This window comes from Hydra vulgaris, chromosome 12, assembly GCF_038396675.1.
Source record: "Hydra vulgaris chromosome 12, alternate assembly HydraT2T_AEP".
NCBI lineage: Eukaryota > Metazoa > Cnidaria > Hydrozoa > Anthoathecata > Hydridae > Hydra > Hydra vulgaris.
The window spans coordinates 26519516-26533970 of NC_088931.1; the positions used below are offsets into that span (position 1 = coordinate 26519516).

Genomic DNA, 14455 nt, shown 5'->3' on the forward strand with positions numbered 1-14455 from the left:
AAGTAAGGATTTTCAGTTTCATTTTACATTATATAAATATTTTCAATATGTTCAATTTGTTTCAAAATATTGCATGTTAAATTAATAGCACTATTAGACTAACTAAAAAGAATCTATCAGTGCTTTTTCATTTTTTCAATATTTTAATACTTTAAAAATTTTTAAAAAAGTTATACAATAAACTTTAACTTATAAGCATTAACCAATTTCCACTCATCTGTGTCTCCATTTTCAAATTTTTTGGAGAAAAAATATTTATAAAATTTTTATGTTAAAAAATACCAGTGCAGCAAATGGAAAAACAACTTTAAAAACAAAATTATATATTTTATTTTATATACACACAATTTTTATTTCATTTTAATGGTAAAAAATTATGCTAATTATCAATTAGTGCAGCAATTAGAAAAATTATAAAATAAAATTTATAAAGTGAAAAATTATAAATAGATACAAATAAAATATAGAAATATAAAAAAAAAAAAAAATAACAATAAATTAAACCATACAAGTTTATACAACTTTAATTGATTACTTTTATTATACTAATATAATTACATTATAATTTTATCATTCAATTTGAGTGTTAAATTTAATTTAATTTAATTTTGTATATTTAATAAAAAAAGTCAAAAACTAACTTAAAAAATATGTATGGCTAATTTTGTAATAAAGTTCGTTTTTTTACAAATCTAAGTTCTAAGCCATTATTTATGCTTTAAGTTCATTTTTGAATATATTTATTTATCAAAGTTATGACATAAATTACTTTATTTACTTACTTTACAATATAAATTTCTTTGAATAAATTAACTTCAATAAAATAAAATCATTGATTTTTAATTTTACAACATACATTTTTGACATTGATTGAAATTATAAGATTTTATTTTTAAATATAACCAACCTAAAAATAATTCAAACTTACTTTTCCATGCATGCCAAAACCATTCTCCTAAAGCACCAAACCCCCCAAAACTGGGTACAGAATACACTCCCCAGTGAACAAATATCCCAATTTTAGCTTCATCAAACCAATCAGGCGCAACTCTTTTATCAAGAGAATCCCAGTTTGGCAAATATTTACAGTAAATGCAGTGAAATGAAATAAATAAAGAAACAAACGTACAAAACTTAGGTAAAATCATGATAATCAAAATTCGATTCTAACAAGAGTAGAAAATTTTATAACTGAGTTCCTCATCAGGATGGAGCATGTGATTAGAGCTGTGTATTTGTATGAAAGTTAAAATAATTAGAAGTTTGTTTTTAAATTTAGATACACATATATTTTGCTTTTACGGCTTAATTCTTTTAAATTAAAAAGACGCTTTTTATACGATTATATTACTTAACTTAATGTTGTATTAATTTAAAGGCGTTTTTAATAATTAATGGCTTAAATTATTACGGACGCATTGGTCTTATTTGAAAAGCGTTGAACCAATCATGCAACTGTTGATTTGCCTAATTTTAAATGTAAGCAGAAGATAGTATGGCTCGAAATAAAGTTTTGAGTTTCAGACCAGATATTATACTGACGCAGAAAAAACTTGTAAGGTAGTGCTATTTACATTGACTGAATTATGCCTACAGCAACCAAAACTCTCAATTGATTTAGCAGCACTCCCTTGCATGTTATTCCTAAATCAGTCGATGTAACAGCTCTCACTTACATGCTCTCCCTAAATCAGCATGATATCTGGTCTGCGTTATTTTTTTTTTTTTTTGAAAACTCACGGCTGTTTCACTCAATATAAAAACGAGCGTGACGTCATGAGTTTATCCAAAAAAAAAGTATTTCCGCATAAAAAGTATAAAAATTCACAAACTTTAAATTACTAGTAACTTTTTTATATAAATGCTTTCATCTTGCAATTAAAAAAATATAAAAGATCTATCTTTCCTTGTTAAATAAATATTTACATTAATTGGTATAAAAATAAATATTGCCAAAATATTTTTAATAATTTAGAACCACTTTTCTAATTTTCGCATATTTTCCGGAAAACATGAGTTGGGCCAACTAAGATTTCATAACATAGCTTTGTGCTTGATATTTGAAATTTGGAACACTTAACCCTAAATGTCAATTCTATCAGATTCCTGCGTCATCCTAGAGAATTTTTTACAAAAAGACTGTTTTTAAAGCATTTATATTTTTTAATTGATCGTTTTTAAATGCAAAACGTAACTTTTTGATGAATGACGTAAGTTAATGAAATTTCAACCTTATATGCAAATGAAAATAGAAAAATTATTTTACGTGCCTTCAGCTATGTTAGGAAATATGTTTTCAAAAATGTTATGTTTTACAATTAATCTTGTTGGTTTTAGGCGTACATTTGTGATGACGTTTTTTTGCGATGACGTAACCTTTATGCGTTACGTCCCAAACTATTTATTAACGAATATTCTCCAAACAACTGTTTCGGCGAGTCAATTTTTGAAGTATAAAAGTAAACAAAGTTACGCGGAATTTTTCTCTTTGGATTATCAAACTAATATCAGATAAGTTGTTAAATCCACTTTTATCTAGTGCATGTATTTGTTAATTAATATTATTTTATTTGTTTTTATTATATTTATTAATAAGTCAATATTATTTTGATAACAATGTATTCAACTGAGAGGGAAATTCTAAAACAACATATTGGATAGAAAAATGGTTGGGAAGATAGGTGTAACTTTCCTTTTGTTAAGCGATTAATTAGGACAGATAAGATCAGTAAAAATGACATTTCCATTTTAATGACAGTCTTTGAAATAAGAGGTGATTTATTTAGTTTTATGAGTTTTCTTTTGCCAATTGATTTTGATATGCCTAGTAATGACGAGTTTGATAAAATGTGCCTAAAGTTAACACGCCAAAAAAAGAAATATAAAAAAAATTTTAAAGCTATAAAAAACGAAGAATTTTTTAAAATGCAACTGTCGCAAGCTCCACCCAAAAAAAAAAATCAGCAGATGCAGATGACTTTTTCACTTTAAATAACAGTCAGGAGCTACTGAATCAAATTGATCAATTAACTTCTGAAAATAAAACAAATATGGAGCAAATAGAAAAATTTAAAATGCAAGTATTTAAGTTGGAAGCTGAAATTACAGATTTAAATTCTAAAAGTAGGGCCCTCAACACACATTGTAACTCATTAAGTTCTCAATTAGAGACTATGAGTATTAGGCTAATTACTGAGCTTCATCAATATATAAACTTATTTGCTATTGAGTTTCATGCTTGCTTTCCAAATAAAAGTATCACACGAAAAATGCATGAACTTATTTTTAATGTGCCACTATTTTTAAAATTCCATAAAACTATTGGGTTGCTAAGTGAAGAGGAGGGAGAGTGTTTGCATAATAGCGTAAATAAGGAATTAAGACAGTTGCATTCAGTAAGAAATCAGGTGCAGAAGCTGCATCTTGTTTTAAAACGCTTTGAATTGCACAGCAAAGATGATAGGAAGCTTCAAGCCTCTAAGGTGAGAAAGTGTGTTGTGTGTTCTGAGCGTGGCGAAAATTCATTTTATAGACAAGGTCTTTGTTTTGTTTGTGGTCATCAAATTTAGTTAAAATATTTAAAAAATTAAAAACAACAACAACAAAAAAAACTATTTACAAGTAAGATAAATTATATGAGATCTTTAATTTATATATAAGATAATTTTATTCTGTTCTAATATTTGTGTAATGTTAGTTTAAAATATTATTTTTTAATATATTGATTTTATATATTAGGTAGGTGCCCATTCTGTTCCTATCTTCAAAAGTTATTTATACCTATGCAATACCTTCGCTCAGGTTAAAGAATGGAAACTAGTCTTGCATCAAATGTATGTAAAAATCTAGCTTTTATATATTAACTTGTGATCAGAGCAACTGGTATGTTGGTTGGGTATGATCTTGTATGTTTGTGTATTTAATTTAAAAAATGTATTGTCCTTCATTATATGTAACATTTTTTTATAGATATATTACATATCCATTCAATGTTTATCACCAGAAGTTAGTTCTACCTTTGCAATACCTCTGCTCTACATACCTCCTCGCTGGTTAAAGAATGGAATATAAATCTCATATCAAGTTGGTGTAAAAATTTAGTTCAATAAATTAAGAATTTGTAAACGTTATCAAAATTTTGAGTGGAGCAATTGTTTTTCTGGTTTAGCATGAGTATGAATCATATATCAATTGGATGTACAAAGATAGTTTACTACTTAAAGAACCTATCAGTAAACCAACTGATTATAAAACAGTTTTTAATGGAAATAAAAACAAATTTTCAAAAGATTTCAATTAGCTATTTGTATATTCAAACACTTTATTTACTGAGAGAAGAGACTATAGATTCAAGTGCTATAAAATAATTCTACTACCAAAAGCGAGGTTAATTCAAAAACTTAAACTCAAATTTGAAAAATAAAATCGAAATCTGGCTTTATTTTGCAATGCAATGAATTTATTGGCTTAGGAAAATAAGTTTCTAAAACAAGAGCTACTCGGTTTAAAAATGTACTCTTTTAACAGCTAATCCCCCTTTTAACTACATTTTTCATAACTTTGCGAAAAGTGCGGTTTGCTTTCAGACCTCAATAATCTCTGTCTTAGCTATCCTTAAACAATTAAGTAAGGTTTTTTTGTTTTTATAATGGTCAAACAATGGGTATATTTGAGAATAACTATCAGAAATAAATTTTTCTGATTTTTTTTTAATAAAAAGTAACATCAAATAACTTGAATTCAGCCAACTTCATCATTTGTCGCGATTTTTTTAAACTTAAAGAAGTTTTTTTACTAATGCATTAAATGCCGTAAGATGAAACATTTTATTGGTGTTTTTATTCTTTTTACAAAACAAAATTATCTTTAATATTTTAAAAGTTATAGAAGTTTTAGTAACACCTCTTAAGTCAATATTTTCAAAAAATAACAAGAAGCCGTTAAGCTTGGTTTGAAACAGCCGTGGCTATCTTCTGTTAACCTGAGCAACCACACTTTTAACTAAAAGAAAACTTACCTCAAGTTTTAAATTATACTCATTTAATTTTGAAAAGTATTGAAAATACATAAGCGTAGTAATTTAAGTCGATCGAAAAATCAGTCGATCAAAAGTACAGCAGGTTGAGGCAATCGAAAGTAGATTTAGGTAATCGAAATTTCAGTATGTTGAAAATTCGGTAGTGGACGCTATAATTTGATTTAAATATAAAAACATGCGAAAATTGTCAATTAAAAACCAAAATCGTTTAAGTCTACTATTTTGGAAAGTTAAGAATTAAGTTTTTGTTGTACACTGGTACTTGATCAGAATGTTTGGGAAAAATTGCTGTGAGTGAGCGTGGAAGCTAACGTGAGAGCAACAAGTTAATAAATTTTTTTTTACTATTCTACGTTCTGGACAAAAAAATGAGACCGCGTATGCAAAACTTTTGTTCGTATTTTTACAATTTTTAACAAGTCATACAATGACTTTTTTTGTATTTCATGAAACCCATTGTTTTATTTATCAGGTGCATATATATTCATCAAAAAATCTATGTGTTCATTATTATTTCTGACTTACCTCAAACTATTTATTTTAGAAATGAAGTCGTCAGCGTTGACTCTTGACTATTATTTTAAAGCGGTTCATAAAGACCTAAAGTCTTTGGTGAAATTAACTTGGATACCTAAGACAACAGTTCCAAGACATTTAAAGAAAATGTTGGAAGGAATGAGCTTGGAGAGAAAGAAAGGAAGTGTTAGACCAAGAAAACTTAATTTAAAGGACCAACAACGATTGACTCAATTAGCTCGAAAAGATGACACACGATCCGCCCGAGATATTCAAATTGAATTAATCAAAAAAGGCAGCCCCAAGGTTGTTCCAACGACCATTACTCGTTATCTTAACCGAAGTGGGTACATCAGTTTCGTTCCCAAAAATCAACCCCTATTGACTCCTGTTCAACAAGAAAATAGGGTAAAATGGTGTGAAGAACACCTAAGAAATAGATGGAATCAATGGGTATTTAGTGACGAGAGTCATTTCGAGTTATTTCAAACTCGACAAGGTCGATGGGCAAAGAAACGACCAAGAATTGGCAAACCAAAGTTCAAACAGAGTCTCATGATTTGGGGGGCGATTAGTTCCAAAGGTAAAACATCATTGCTTATTATCAAGGACACTGTGAATAGTGAAAAGTACAAAGAAATACTTTCTAAAGCTGAGCCAACTCTAAAAAAATTTTTCCCAAGGAGTTTTACATTTCAACAAGTCGTAAAAATACAAAATGTTCGCCTCCAGTTTAAAAGGTCATTCTCTAGAAATAGGCCTGTTATATAGTACCTCATGTTTTATAATTATTTAGAGAAAAGTAAAATCAATATTTCAAATGAGAAAAAAACTACGTTAACTACAAAAGATTTTTTTGAATTGTTTTTAAGATGCTCCAAGAAATCTTAACGGTCTTATCACAGAGCATCGCGGAAGAACATTTAGCTAGGAAGTTCACACCTCCTTCTTAACCAATGTGGTTTACCTGGTCAGAGCTAGAATCGAACCTCGAACCTTATGACTCAGAACTTTAATCGAAGGTGTGTTAAAATCTCAATAAAAGATTATTGCCCAAACTTTTGTTTTGTCAACAAAGTTTTAAGTTGAAGATTTTAAAACTAATTGTCATAAAAAGATTTTTGAGGAATAATTTTAGGTTTATTGTTATTTATTATCGAGTTACCGCTAATAAACGACTGTAGTTGATTACACACTAGTTGTCGACTCTTTTTAAAATTGTAAACAGTAAACACTAACAACAAGAAGTGAATGTGCTGTCTTTTTCAAATGAGTAAAAGTGAATTATCATTTAAGCCACGACCTAGTCTAGATAGCTATAGGTTTTCCTCACTTTCTTTTTTCATAAACCACTTTTCTTTCACCAAAATGGCGGTAAAGTTATTTTATAAAATTAGGTGTAGTATTTTGTTAAAAAATGTTGACCACCTTAAAAGAAAGGCTAAAAAAAACTCTGCGCATTTCAATCATGGGCTTTATTTAAAGTTTTAAAGCAGCTTTTTAAAAGCGTTATTTCATGCTTTTAAACAAACTTTTAATGAAAGATTCAAGTATTGAGATGAATCTAAAAAAATTTAACACATCTCTCAATTAAAACAAAACACTTTAAAAGTTTTCTATAGTTGCTGTATGTGAATATATAAATAATAATACCCAACAAATATTTTTTAGGGAATTGCTGTAAACTTTAACTTAATAATGCTTTAATTTTTAACTTGATAAAAAATCTTTCTTTTTTTATCTTTTGATAATTTTGATTTTAACAAAAAATAACATATTTGTTATTTTATTGTTCATATACATATGTGGAAAAAAAATCTTAAAATAAAATATTTTAAAGTGATTAACCAAATCTTTAAAAGTTTACTTTTTTTTTAATTATAATTTTTATAAAGTGTATTGTGGTACCTAGCATTAATATACTCGTTTATGATGGATTTTTATTAGCAGCTCTATGTAATAAAACGAACGGAACAAAAAACTCTGATATTCAAGCTTTCAATTAATAATAATTTATATTAGTATAGTAAAAAGAATTTTTAAGAAACTCTTAGAAACTCATTAAAAAAACAGATAATAAAGAGTTTTAGAATAAAGTTTTTTAAACTTTGTGACCGGGATCTGTGCGTGTAGGTATAAAATCTTTACTCGAAAAAAGTTTTTCAATGTTCACAAAAGCTCGAAAAATGTTTTCAACGTTCACAAAAGCTACTAGATAATTGGTATTATGTAAGTCAATACCAAGTAAAGATGGTCTCGTATCGTGAGGTATTCTTTATATATTAGTGTCGACACCATCAGTATTGGTTCGATAACACACTGTACCAATAATAAAAAAGTATGGTATGGTATCGAATGGTTAATGGTCATATAGTTTCATTTGATATTGATGAGAAAAAAAATTAAAATGTTAATTTTTGAATTTATTCATGGTATTAACTAGAGGTGTACCTGAATGGAAAATAAAATTACGGTAGGATTTCCGGTCGGAACGTGAATTATATTTATGTTATTTTTTACCTTCAAGATTAAAGTAAAAGCCTGCACCTCAGCATTGTGGGTATATTTAATATATTTATAACCTATAATATATATAATCTATTTCATTAATTTGATTCTTGTTTCATTTAAATAGAATATGTTATTTTTATTTGTTTTCATAATTTTATGTATATATAATACTTATACTTAAAATTATTTCTTTATTTTTATATTTTTCCATTTAGATTAAAATTGAAATATTTACTGTAAAAGGCATCCTATATTTTTAACAATTTAAAGTTTAAGTAACATTTTAAATGAGATTTTTTTCAGAGATAGGTAACATTTTTGATGAAAAAAAGGCTAGTTTGTAGCCCAAAACTGAAGAGCAACTCTTTTTGCACCACAATATTCCTAAACTTCCAAAAATCCTTACATAATTGATTATTGCGAATAAAATTGCATTGTGTTTGTTTAGAAATTTGTATTTTTGACCTAGGTTTAGGTTTAAACATTATCCATCCTATTAAAGATGTTAGAGGATGGATAATGTTTAATGATTAGTTTATTTTAGTTATTGAATGTTGAACACAGAATGGAAGAAGGTAGCAGACGAGAATTACGATACCACGTGGGATTTAGTTAAAGTAATGTTACCATATACGAAATTAAATTACGATAGTAATACCATACAATTAATTAAATTAATATAACGATACCAGATGAGAAAAAAGTTACGATAGCAATGCCACACAATTAATCAAATTAAAATTGCGATACTAAATGAAACATTAAATGATAAGTATGATGTCATACGATACCACAAGATACCACACGATACTACACGAATCTATTATATTATATGAGTCAATTATACACAGGTCAGAAATTGACCTTTTAGGTTTAATTTTGGAACACCCCAAATATTTTTATAGATTCTATTTAAGAAACCTTTAGGTTACGCAAAACTGTAAAAATTAAAATTCTACGGGTAGCACATTTTTAGAAAAGATATTTAAAGGGGATGGACCTATGAAATTCTCATGCTTAAGTGAAGAAACTTTCAGAAACGCTGCAAACCTTAATTTTTTACATTCTATTACTTATATCAAATAATGACGTTCTGCCAAAAAAAATTTAACTTTAGAACCATAGAAAATGCAACACTTTTGGGGTACGAACCCTAAATAGGGAAAATAAAAAAATTTGAAAAATATTTTTGTACAATCAAATTATAAAAAAATATATATTACAGTTCAAAGTTATGACCAAATAACGTTTTATTCCCCCTCCCCCATCCAAACAAATGAAGAGGTTTCAAATTTTACATGACCATAACTTCTAAAGTACAATAGATTTTTTTAAGAAATTTGAAATTTTATAACTAGTTTTAATTTGGCTTAAGAAATTAAAAAAATACTTTTCAAATCCCACTCAATCAAGGCAGGTGGCCTAAATTTTGGGGTTTTCTTGTCTTCAGACTTTATTCACAGTTATTTTTGGGACACATCTGTCTTTTTATAACCATATGATACTATGTAACTATATGACTCTGTATATAAAAGATTTCTTCAAAATGCCTGAAATATCATGTCTTATTGTTAATAAACATTTTTTGTTTAGACTTTTTTGAACCCATCTGTCTTTTGACACTAGTATTTTTATACAAAAGAGTATAGTTTATGGTGTATAGTATATCTGTACCTGGTTAAAGCTGGAAAACTTCTTTCAACATTAGTTTAACGGAAATGAAACAAAGAATCTTTAAGCGATTTCTACTGCAGTAGGAGATGCAAAAAAATGCAAAATTTGCAAATTAGCAACTAGTAAAATCTTAGATTCTATCTTATCCTTTCTTTTTTTAAATTAGTTTGAATTAAATTCATCAAATAATTCTTTAAATTAAAGTAAACAAATAAAAAAAAAGAAAAGAATTTCAGGAAAAGTTGGTGTGTACAAGAGTTCAAATCCTGCTTGCTTTAAAGTTTTTAAGAGTTCAAATCCTGTTTGCTTTAAAGCTTTAAATATTTTTAAGTTATTGGTAAAGGTATACGTCATAATACTACCCTGGAAAGGAATCAAAGAATCAGACAACTTATCTCTTAAATAAAGATAATAAAGTAAAGTATTCATAAAAAAAATTTTTTTTAATTATCAATAATTCTATTATTTAAAATCTGAATGTTTCTTATTATTATCTTATTTGTAAAACCAATTTTTCACTGTCCTATTGGTTATGTTCAAGGCCAGGTAATGGCCAATATTCTAAAAGATATATACTCAAACAATGATATGGAAAAAGGTGAAGAAATGCTGTTTTCCACTGGTATGATATAAATCTTGCTTTCTTTAAATATATTTGAAAATGTTTTGCCTTTCTAAAGTTTTTGTCAACTATATAGGTGGTTCCAAAGTCCCCATAACTCTAGGTCAAACTAGTATAAAACAGACAGAAATACCGTTTTCAGAGTTAAACAAGTTAGTTGTTTGTTTGCAATTGACTCATTTTAAATCAAATGTTCTCTAAAAGACCTTCAGACAAAATGGAGTTAAGTTTGAAAGTAATTTGGAAAAGAAATTGGATGATAAAATTAAGATACTGAAAATATTTTGTTTTAGAAAATGTTTCTTTGGAGAATAAAAAGTAAAGGATACTAAATCATGTAAAAAAAGATTTAGTTTATGTAATAGATATTACAGAATATCTTGAGTTTTAAATTTAGTACAGAAAGCAGGATCTTCTCCATACCTTTGTAAAAGTTGGCATAGATTCAGGTTTGAGCATTTGATTTTTAATTAAATAAGTGAATAATGAAAACTTTTTAGTTTTAAGAATGATGAGTGAATAAAAATATTTAAGGTGAAGGTTCAATGAAAGTTATTGCAAGTTTATCTTCTCATGGGTTTGGTAAATCACATTTGTAATTATATCATAGCCATCTGGGCAGGTTTAAAAAAATGGGTTAATAGTCTTAGTGTTATACGGAAAGGTTATCATTGAGATACATATGATGGTAATGTTTCAAGAGCAACATCAAAAAATGTAGACAGTCTTGCATTAGTAATTCTAATAGAGCCGTCCCTTTAATTGATACATTAAGGAAGTTTGACAGAGTTATGACTGGTACATTTAGTGAACCACTAGATCCATAGTATTACAAGTTTATCCAAAAATTTACAGATAGTTATGAACATTCTCAAACATACTGTTCAGAAGTAAGTATGGTATAAACTTATGCTTAATAAATTCTTTTACTTTAAAATTTTTCTTTATATACAAGTTCTCATCTAGGAGCCTTCATAGATATGCACAGCTGTTCACTGTCAATATATAATGTACTATCAACAGAAGCCTCACACCAAAAAATGAAGTTTGGTGTAAATAGATTTAATGTATCTGTCCTTAGCTCGAAGCACGGTGAAAGAAGTAAACGAATTGCTGAAACTTTTTCCAGCATATAGTTATTGAGCTATATTTTATTAAATTCTTTTTAGTGAAACTAAACAAAAAATGTTTATTAACAATAAAAAAGGCATATAATATTCAGGCATTTTGAAGACTAAGATCTTTTGTATACAGAGTGATATAGTTACATGGTATCATATGGTTATAAAAAGACAGATGTTTCCCAAAAGTAACTGTGATTAAAGTCTGAGGTCAAGAAAACTTGAAAATTTGAGATCACCTGTCCTGATTAAGCGGGGGGCACGTGCATTTGAAAAATATTCTTGTAATTTATTAAACCAAGTTGAAATTCATTATAAAATTTCAAGTTTCTTAAAAAAATCTATTTTGCTTAAGATGTTATGGTCATATAAAATTTGAAACCTCTTCTTTTTTTTGGAAGAGGTAGGGGGAATAAAAAGTTTTTTGGTCATTACTTTTGAACTGTAATATATATTTTTTATAACTTGAATTTTATGAAGTTTTTGCCATGTCTAATAACATCTGTCCAACAACATCTCTAAATATATAATGATGTATAATAACATCTGTCCAACAACATCTTTAAATATATAATGATGTATAATAACATCTGTCCAACAACATCTCTAAATATAATGATGTCTAATAACATCTGTCCAACAACATCTCTAAGTATATAATGATGTATAATAACACCTGTCCAATAACATCTGTAAATATATAATGATGTCTAATAACATCTGTCCAACAACATCTCTAAATATATAATGATGTATAATAATATCTGTCCGACAACATCTCTAAATATATAATGCTGTATATTAACGTCTGTCCAACAGCATCTCTAAATATATAATGATGTATAATAACATCTATCCAACAACATCTCTAAATATATAATGATGTCTAATAACATCTGTCTAACAACATCTCTAAATATATAATGATGTACAATAACATCTGTCCAACAACATCTCTAAATATATAATGATGTATATTAACATCTGTCCAACAGCATCTCTAAATATATAATGATGTATATTAACATCTGTCCAACAGCATCTCTAAATATATAATGATGTATAATAACATCTGTCCAACAACATCTGTAAATACATCGAAGTATAATAGTATCTTTCCAACAACATCTGAAATTTCATTGGTGTCTAATAACAAAATTTAATTGTAACTGCATCTGTAATATTCATTTAATTTGTGCAAAAATTAAATGAATATTACAGATGCATTTACATCTTTTAAATTATCAAAGTGTAATAACATCTGTGCAACTACATCTGTAGATTTTTAAGATGAAGTTAGATCTTTTCAATTATCAAGGAAAATAATACTTGTTAACAGCCATTTGATAGATTACAAATAGGGTTTCTCATGGTTCTATCCTTGGCCCTATACTCTTTTTAATTTACATTAACAATCTCCCAGAAATTCTTACTTCTAAGTTGGCATTGTTCGCTGAAGGTACTACTATTTATTATTGTCCTTATAAGAAGCTAACGCTCTTTGATTGCTTAGAGAGGGCATTTGAGCTTGAAAAGGATCTCACTTCTGCTAAAGCAGGGGCTCTCGTGGCTAGTGAACTCATATAAAACTCAATTTTTTTCAGCTAATCGTATTACCTATAATCTAGATCTTGCTATATTTATGAACGGTAATGTACTCGATGAGTCATCTAGCCTTCATCTTGTAGGTTTAACTCTTATTTTCAATCTTTCTTGGAAACCATATATCAAATCAAGTGCAAAACTAGCATCTGCTAAAGTTGCATCTCTTAATCGTGCTTGCGACTTTCCTTACTCAGGATTCTATTCTTTATCTTTATAAACCTCAAATCCGTCCTTGTATGAAATACTGTAGCTATATCTGGAGCGGATCTTTCAATGGTGCCCTTCTCTTTTAGACAAAGTGTAAAAACGCACTGTAAACATAGTTGGACCTGCTCTTGCAGTCAACCTCCAACCATTATCATCTTGTTTCATCTTGTTTCATCTTCATCTTGTTTTCCTGATTCATATAATTTGCAATCTTTTAAGTTGACTGTCAATCGTTGTCTTGCTTTATAAACTTCATCTTTTTTCTTCCAGTCATTTCCAATTCTAATAGTGGTTGCTTGCATGAACAAAAAAAAATGTTCTTTGATGCGTATATTTACAAACGATCTTGCCCAACTTACTGAAATATTTGCTGACGATACTAAACTTTTATCTAAAACCTTATCGCAGACTAATTTCGTTGATTTGCAGGATCGTCTACGCTTAGTATACAAGTGGTCAAACACTTGTTACTTAAATTAAACATTTCAAAATGCTATGTGATCCATTATAGTAAAACCAATCCTATTTACAGTTACCTTCTGCAAAATAACCAAGGTATAAATGAAATCCTAAGAAGCTCTACTAAAGAGAGTGATTTAGGAGCCATTTTTACATCTAATCTCCGGTGGAGCACACACAGGGCCGTCCCAAAGAGATTTTAATGGGGGGAGGGGATGATGCATCTGTTTTTTGCCGAATAAAGCCAAAAACATTTTTGCCGACTAACTTATCAAGAAGAAAAAAAAAGTCCTCGATGGCCGACATTTGCCGGCTGCCAATTATAGATCCGATTTTGCCAACTCTAATGTCTAATTTGCCGACTAATAAAATTCGTGAGGGGGCTAGACATCCCCTATACCCCCTTCCCTCAGGACGGCCCTGAGCACACATATTCAATTAGTTAACTCATAATCTCAATAAACACAAATTCTTAGCATGCTATTAGTATGACAATCACCATCATTGATGAAAAAACGGCTCTCAAATTATATAAAGTGTTTATAAAACCACACCTTGAATATGCAGTGTCTGTTTGGGCACCGTATTTAAAAACTGCTAGCTTTGGTTGAGTCTGTTCAACGTAAAGCAACAAATTGGTCTTCATGCTTGAGACATCTTCAATACTACGAAAGACTTAAAAGACTAAATCTACCATCACTT

At 28.3% G+C, this 14455-nt stretch overlaps 1 protein-coding gene and 1 long non-coding RNA gene across 3 annotated transcripts in view; one reads left to right on the plus strand and one right to left on the minus strand.

Moving 5' to 3' along the window:
- The window catches only part of LOC100215845 (alpha-L-fucosidase), a 52562-nt gene that overhangs the window by 23851 nt on the left and 14256 nt on the right, over positions 1–14455 (minus strand). The window contains exon 1 of one of the 2 annotated variants that reach the window (XM_065812734.1): positions 929–1646. The exons of the other annotated variant lie outside the window; for it this stretch is intronic. Coding sequence (XP_065668806.1) covers positions 929–1148 — 220 coding nt within the window. The 5' untranslated portion in view covers positions 1149–1646. Of the gene's footprint in view, positions 1–928; positions 1647–14455 lie in introns of those variants that run through there. 2 annotated transcript variants of the gene reach the window in all.
- On the plus strand, positions 2345–4125 carry LOC136088610 (uncharacterized). The gene is made up of 2 exons (XR_010642319.1): positions 2345–3895; positions 3970–4125. It is a non-coding gene; the product is annotated as an uncharacterized LOC136088610 (long non-coding RNA).